The 8145-nt window shown below is 35.2% G+C and overlaps 1 protein-coding gene across 1 annotated transcript; it reads left to right on the top strand.

Annotated features, from left to right (window-relative positions):
* The first annotated feature begins 1876 nt into the window (after nucleotides 1-1876).
* LOC124355607 (nucleolin-like) lies at nucleotides 1877-3085 on the top strand. Its single transcript, XM_046806795.1, has 3 exons — nucleotides 1877-2096; nucleotides 2391-2644; nucleotides 2921-3085. The coding sequence occupies exons 1-3, from the start codon at nucleotides 2054-2056 to the stop codon at nucleotides 3083-3085; spliced, it is 462 nt and encodes a 153-aa protein (XP_046662751.1). The 5' UTR covers nucleotides 1877-2053.
* The last annotated feature ends 5060 nt before the right edge of the window (nucleotides 3086-8145 follow it).

Raw genomic sequence — 8145 nt, 5'->3', positions numbered from 1 at the left:
ATCATAATTTTCTATGGCTCCTGATACAAGAAATTATACTTCGATGCTGGATTTCATCCAAATTTTCTTTTTAATTCTTCCTCTAAAAAATTTTTATTACAAAAAAAAATTTTTTTAGAGGAAATGCCCTCCCCTTTTTTTGCCCTTATACTGCCCCTTCAACATGGGCCACTAGCTTGTGCCAGGAGGATCTTATCAAACAGAACAAGGGAAGAGGGAGGATCTTATCAAACAGAACAAGGGTGGATCTTATCAAACAGAAACAAGGGAGGAGGGAGGATCCTTATCAAACAGAACAAGGGAAGAGGGAGGATCTTATCAAACAGAACAGGGGAAGAGGGAGGATCTTATCAAACAGAACAAGAGAAGAGGAAGGATCTTATCAAGCAGAACAAGGGAAGAGGGAGGATCTTATTAAATAGAACAAACAGACAAGGGAAGAGGAAGGATATTATCAAATAGAACAGGGGGAGATTGATACAGTACAAGGTTCAAAAGTACTGATAAAAATGCTACATTTACAGAGAGATCTGAACCTGCTCTATGCTCTACACAGATCCAAAGTCTGATGCCTTGGACCACTCAGCCACTACCTACAATTTTATTAATAGAATTTCTTTCTCACAAAGACATTTGTTGAATCAATATTTAAAAAAAATTCCTGATTAGTAAAACACACGGAGAAAAATATAATTTCTATAAAATAATAAGTAATAGTAACAAAACAATTTATTATACTTTACATTGTGAATAAATATATTCTGTAATACAGTATTTCAATTTTTTTTTTTCATTACAAATTTCTGAAATGACTAAGAAAATAATGAATACATTAGAAACTAGATTACTGAGTAAAAGATCATTAATCATTCTTTTAGTATATTTTAAGGACATATGCTTCATAAGCAAGTGACCTGAACTATTACTGTCACTGGCATCACGCACAAGTACTTTGACTGCTAGGGAGATTTTAAAAGGAAAGATATCATGAATACTTATCAGTATGACCCTTTGATATTATTTATGGCTGCGATGTCATAATTAGCTAGCTTATCAAACCGTTTAAGGACTTTTGTTGCGTAAATACTGATATCACATATCTTGTGGGGGGGGGGGGGGGTGGGGGGGGGGGGGGGTGGGGGGGGGGGGGGGTGGGGGGGGGGGGGGGTGGGGGGGGGGGGGGGTGGGGGGGGGGGGGGGTGGATGATACCTCTCTAGCTACAATATACGTTGTCAACACCTCCACTAACCTCCAGCGAAACCTGTCATGTATCAAACTTTGGACAGCCGGATAATTAGCAGTAACTGTCCGCTACCAACAACATGTTAAACAAAGAATTTAAATGGAGTTAAGTTAAGTAAGTAGTGGTTTACTAAAGATTCTCCTAAAACCTTTACTAATAAAACAGAGCTTTTTTTATCAAAACAAAAAAAGTTTGCCCTACAATTAAACTTTCTTCTATTTAATGTAAAACACCACAAATACTCTTAAGATTTTTTGGATAGTTGCTCAAATAAATTTTACAGTGATTCTCTTTTTTGCAGCCAAAGCATTATGTGAAACACCAACATTTCCAAAACCGTAGTCATAGTGTCATTGAGGGTACTTTGTTTTCCTGCAACCCTATCTGGTCACCCTTAAGTTCTTATTAAATTTGTAATGCCAGTACACTGTATAACCACTCTCAATGTGAAAATTATATTCAATAAATAGTTTCTTATGAGAAGTGAAACTATCATAATGTGTTCTTCTATATCCTCCTGAGTCCCAGAGTAAATCTGTGTTTTAAAGTGTCAAAATCCTAAGTGGCTATATTTAGTACAAGTGCCTGACTGTGCTTGAGTCCTGGACAACCATCCCTCTAAAGTGGGGTCAAAGACCTAAGTGGCTATTTTTAGCCACTCGCAAAAAAAAAATTCACAGAGTCCCTCCTAGTTGTGTTATTCCCATTCAGGTCGCAGCACTTGATAGAAAGAACAGTTTTTGGCCATAGTAGTGCAAAGTTTTGCCACCAGAATGCTCTAGGTATGCTCCAGTCTTCTTAACCTAAAAATGACTGACCCTCCAGAAAAACGTGACCGGCCAAAACGTTCATGTAAGTACTTTATTAATATATTTTAGCCTTAGCTCGTACTGATATCATTAGATAAGAACTATGTCTGCATTTTAAACGATAAATTGTGACAATCGGCTTTTGTTTAAAGTAGCTATAACAGGTTTATTTTGTAGTTCCTAAAAATAGGCACTTAGGCGCTATAGACTATAAACCCATATTTTTTATAGTTCCTTTTTTTAGTCACTTAGGGTCGTTAGCTAAAATGTTTTTCTTTAAAAAAATAATAACAGCTGACAAATATATAATGTAGTTTGATTATTTATGTGTTTTTAGGTCAAGGCAATCAAAACCCTCACTACGAACCAGTCAATCTAGATGATTCTGAGATTGAGGGCGCGTTAAATGATGATGATGAAGAAGGGGACTTGTTGAGACACAGAGACCGCTTTTTTGATGTGAATGAAGTTATTGGAAATTGGAGTGATGACACCGATGAAGACCCCACATACGAGCCTCCCAATGAGCCGGATCGTAAGGAAGACACGTCAGAAGAGGATCCACAACCAGAAGCAATCCAGCGAAAAGAAGTAAGATAACTACCTGAATTCCAAAAATTACTTATTATCTCATGTATTTGAAATTATTACTAAAATATGTATTATAGTCCTTGTAATTTTATAATAAGGTTGCTATAACAAAGCTTTAGTACATTTAAAGGAAGTAAAAAAATATGTATGTCAGGTTGTTTAATTCTGGAACCATTGAGAGAAAAGTTTAGTAATTTCAAGATTATTTTATTTAACAATCTTTTTATTTAAATTGTTTGAAAGTAGCAAAAATATTATGGAATTGTTTTGTTCCAGGGAAAGAGGAAGAAGGCGCTCACTAAGAAAAAGGGAGATGGGGCTAAGAAATCGAGAAAAAACGAAAAATCAGGACAAGGATTTTTCACCCCCATGGAGGACAGGACCATTCAATCCGACACCTTTGACGATTGCTCAACCAGCATACCTACCTATCGACAGTGATGACTGGACAGCTGAACAGTATGTACAGCAGTATTTCGACGATGATATTCTTAAAAAAATAGTTGAGAAATCAAATCAGAACTACTTGTTGAAAACAGGAAAGGACCTAAAACTAAGACTACCTGAGTTAAAAATTTGGCTAGGCATAAACTTTGTGATTTCAGCTCTACAAGTACCATTGATTAGAATGTGTTGGGAAAAAAAGTGGAGGATTCCACTTGTAGCAAACAACATGGCGAGAGATCGCTTTTTCCTTATTAGGAAACTGGATTATAAAACTTGTTTTTGATAACGAAATTACAGCAGACGAAAGAAAAGCTGATAGGCTGTGGAAGGTAAGACCTTTACTTGGACCGAATCTTAGAGGGCTGTTTGAAACAGAACAAACCACAGGAATTGAGTATCGACGAGATGATAGTGCCTTTTTCTGGAACGTGTCTAGTCAAGCAACACATACCCAACAAACCCAACCCAACGGGTTTGAAAGTTTATGTTCTTGCTAATCCAAACGGAATTGTTTGTGATTTTACTGTTTATCAAGGACCAGCCACATACGTAGAAAACCCAGAACTTGAGCAATTCTGGCAGTGTGAATCAGCTGTCCTTCAGCTTACTAGGTCTTTAGTTCCCGGCCACACATTGTATGCCGATAGATTTTTCACTTCAGTTAGGCTTGCTGACGAACTCCTGAAAAAAAGGTTTTAGATTAACTGGAACAATCAGGAAAGACAGAATTCCCGAAACTACTGACCTTCCAAGTGACAAAGAGTTTAAGAAAGCAAATGAAAGGGGCACCAGTTTTTGCACTGTAAGAGAAGAAAAAGATAAAAATGGAACAAAGACAGAGGGAAAAGTAGCTATAACAAAGTGGTTAGACAACAACTGTGTATGTATGATATCTACTGCTGAGTCAATCGAGCCTTTGTGTGAAGTAAAAAGGTGGTCTAAGGCCAGCAAACAGTTTATCAATGTTTCTCAACCTAAAGTTATCAATGCATATAATGCAAAAATGGGAGGCGTAGACTTAGCTGATAGAATGCTATCGTATTGCTCCTCACGAGCCCGGACAAAGAAATGGACATTGAGATGTATCCTTCATTTCTTTGATTTGAGCCTTAGTAACAGTTGGCTTCAGATGCGGGAAACCAAACAAAAAATACAAATTCCAGCCAAAAGAATTCCGCAATTCAGGACTTTTAAACTTAAATTTGGGGAGTTGCTAATTGAGATGAACTCAGCCAATGAAGCTGTTGCTTCGAATGACAAAGATCTAGAAGATAAGGTGGATAACCCATTTGGAGACAGACGAGTACGGGCTGACCCTACTCCAGAAAAAAGAATTGAAGAAGCAGCTCATCTACCTGAGGTTACAAAAGGAATTCAAAAAAGGTGTGCTATGCAGAATTGCAAGAAAAAATCTACTGTATATTGTGTAAAGTGTAATGTGTATCTTTGTTTGGTAGGTGGGGGGCGGAATTGTTTCCGAAAGTTCCATTCGAAGTGAACTTTTCACAGTGACTCCAAGATGAACTTTTACAAATAAATGTAAAATGCCTTCTAAACAACTCTTTTTATACTTATACATGTAATAATAAAACATTTTCAATTAAGGTCCTGCGTTAATATTTTTTTCCTCTGAAAGACCTAAGTGCCTATTTTTAGGACATCTATAACACCATTTGTAATAACGTAAAAAAATACATAATGTGATTTTTCTCAAACAACAATGATATGAGAACATAATTTAACCTTAATTGTAAAAGAATTAACACTTTTTTACCCTGGGACTCAAGTGGGGTCGGAATGATTGCCTAAAAAAAAGGCACTTAGGCGTTTGGTCCAATTTGCTCCATAAATATTTGGGACTCAAGGTAGGTTGAGACCTAGTGCCTATATTTAGGCACTCTAGACTCAGGAGGTTATAACGTAATTTTAAACTTTAGCCCTATGATAAAAGTGTAGATATGGTATGCAGAATGGGGTGGATCATCAGCCTGCTGTAATCTCAACAGAATCTTTATCAATAAAATAAGACCATAAAGGGACTAGCCGACCTTCATCAAGGGAAGTGTTGTAGGTATAAACAACACTTGGCCATCTGACAGTTACATTGTTGGCTTCTACAATGTTCAGGTAATTCTTCATGTCGACAATCTCAATCTTGAAACGAACTAGGATGTTCACACCTACAATACAAAGGCATGCATCAATGCTCCCCTGACACAGGTCAGCTCTTTTTGAGAAAACTCCTACGCACATCGAGTGTAAACTGAAGATCCTGTTACCACGTAATCTTCAAGGTTTGGGAGGAAAAATCCCTCATGATAGAACTACAAAAATACCTTTTGGACAGTATGTATACTTTTTAATAAATTTCTGAGCTTAAGAAAATGAAAAATAACTTATGCTTTGAGGTGAATCCATTTCTTATGTCATTGTATTTATAATGTATAAAAATACAGTAAATAAATAAATCCTGTGCCCAGCCTTGTTATGCATTATTCAGATTCTTTGTTGGATTTTATTATTTATTAAGCTCTTTTTTTCATATGTGAATCAAACTATATTTCTATCCGAAGATTGGCTATTCGAACTAGCTGGCAATACAACTAATAGGCCTATGCCTAAGCTTTGGTGACTTAAATTTTTAATAACATTGTTATAAGTGATTTTAGTCTCAAAATATTTTACAAAATTTACTTTTTATATATACAAACCATACAGAAGTTCCTAGATCTTGAAGAATTTCCTAAGTATGTTTAACCCTTTGAGTACCAAACGATTATTACAGGGGAGAGAGTGCAAGGTCAGTGCCAAGCACTTTCTTTGCATTTCTGCAGTGTTCCACAAAATTTAACAACTTATGGGATGGATTTTGTTTTATTACGTAAGAATGGGAAAAGTAGACTTATATTTACTTGAATGATAAAAACCTATTGAAATAAAAAAATGTAGTTTTATGATTTAAATTTAATTGTATTCACCTTTTTTTATTGTTCCCTATGTAAGTAGGAACAAATATACCATTTTTTTAAATAAGTAAATTGATCATTTTATTCTTGTACATACTGTAGTTTTTTTATAAATATATATTATTTGCAATAAAAACAAATTACCTACAGTGTATTTATATTTAAAAAAAGCGCATGTATAAACATCCATTATGCATAATTGATACTATATTTCATACTGGGGACCAAATCGACTGCCAACAATATTGGACAATTAACTGCTTTTGCTTAATAGTTGAAACAGGAGCTAACTTCTGGTTGTGGGTAAATGAGCTGCTCACAATGCATTTTGTCTATATTTATTTTGCACAAAGATCTCATTCTAGCAATTTAAAATATATAGAACAAATTATGGGTATCCAGGCTGCCAACAGTACATTGTGTGTGGCACTCAAACTTCCAGCACAAACTTTTTGTTATCCAGGCTGCATGTGTACAAGCTCCCTGCTGCATTCTGTCAGTGTACATGATGTGTGTACACACACTTCTATAAGTGCAAATCGCTCGTCATAGAAACAGGCTGCTGAAGAGTTTTGCCAAGTTACATCAATATATTCACTTTCAGGCTGCCACTGTGTATGTTGTCTCATTCATACTAACACTGTCTACATTGGTAAGTTAAACACTATCATGTCCACACTATAGTGTCTGGTTTGCCAGAGATTCTTTAAGTCCACATATTTGGCATAAATACTAGCCACTCAATATCTTGCCAAGTTTTAGTTTGGCAGTTAGACTATGGTATAAGACTTAGGCTTACTTTGGCTATTGGGTAAAATTAAAATACCGTATTCCGTGGTCCAGCAGATATACCTATAAGTAATGTGGGGTACTTAATTTTTCAGCCACTGGCTGATGCCGTCAACAATTGTGGAAATGCAATTAGTCCAGTCAATGACAGTAAAAAAATTGTAAACTGTGTATTTGTTCCATACAGCACTGATTTGTATGAAAATTTGGATTTAGCGTTTACTTACCCTCTATTTCAAAATCTACCTTGTGCCGAGGATTGCTCTTTTTTAAGAGTTAAAACCAACCCAATTCGAAAAAATTTAGATTGGAGCACGTAATCAATTGAAATCATATTTATATCAATGAAGAAACATCAATTGACAATTTTTAGTATAATTTATGAATCATTAATCAGTTACGGCTCTCTACAGCCATCCCTTATGACAAATCATTAAAAAAGAATAATAAACATGTTATTAAGCAGTTATTTAACTGGTTAAACAATATCGATTTACATACAGATTTGGATTTTGGTTCTATTCACTCTCTACTTCAAAGTTGACCCTGTTCCAGGGGGGAATTTTTATTTATTAGGTATGAAAACTGGGTAGTTTTCATTCCAAAAAATCCATTCGAAAAAAATTCATAAAATACTAGTTTTGAACATACAATCATCTGTAAATATGTTAAATTAACGTCGATAGACATTTTCTGATATATTACTCAGTTACAATCCCAAAAAATCATTGTGTTTGTTTATTATTGACCTATTTTACATCAATTGCTTCAGAATTAAATTATCTACAACTTTTGGTTAAAAAGTTTGCATGTTTATTACTCATTTACGAAGTAAATGTACTTCAAATCCAAACAAAGCATACAGAATTTTGTATATTTTGTCTGATATGGGTGGTCTTGCAGGTCTGGGACACACTTTACTCAATTATTAAGTCCATGTTACATGAGTTTGGGGTCAAAATAAATACTTATAAAGATAAATAAAGAGGGGCAACCGAAGAGATAATGAAGTACGCAAATTTTTAGCTGTACTTTCCTATAATGTTGCAAAAAATGGGGTTGATTATTCGGACAAACATCTGCTAATTACATAAAAATTTTTAAAAAAGAACAAAATGGTACAAGGTTGCAATTGAGCTTCGGTTGTGACATGTGTGATCAACGCTTATGTAATATTCAACGAACATCAACAGAAAACATTTGAAATGTTACTGAGAATTACTAGTAAAGTCACTTAAAGCACCAGTCAGAGCACCGCAGCAACCCGTACAGAGGACACCATCGCAGAATCACAACTTG

The sequence above is a fragment of the Homalodisca vitripennis genome, chromosome 1, assembly GCF_021130785.1.
Source record: "Homalodisca vitripennis isolate AUS2020 chromosome 1, UT_GWSS_2.1, whole genome shotgun sequence".
NCBI classification, from domain to species: domain Eukaryota; kingdom Metazoa; phylum Arthropoda; class Insecta; order Hemiptera; family Cicadellidae; genus Homalodisca; species Homalodisca vitripennis.
Note: the sequence above shows the minus strand (reverse complement) of the source record. Positions and strands in the feature narration are given on the sequence as shown.

Coding starts and splice junctions, on each gene's coding strand:
- LOC124355607 (XM_046806795.1), top strand. CDS start 2,054: ATGACTGACCCTCCAGAAAAACGTGACCGGCCAAAACGTTCAT. Junction 2,097..2,390: donor TGACCGGCCAAAACGTTCAT/GTAAGTACTTTA, acceptor ATGTGTTTTTAG/GTCAAGGCAATCAAAACCCT. Junction 2,645..2,920: donor AAGCAATCCAGCGAAAAGAA/GTAAGATAACTA, acceptor GTTTTGTTCCAG/GGAAAGAGGAAGAAGGCGCT.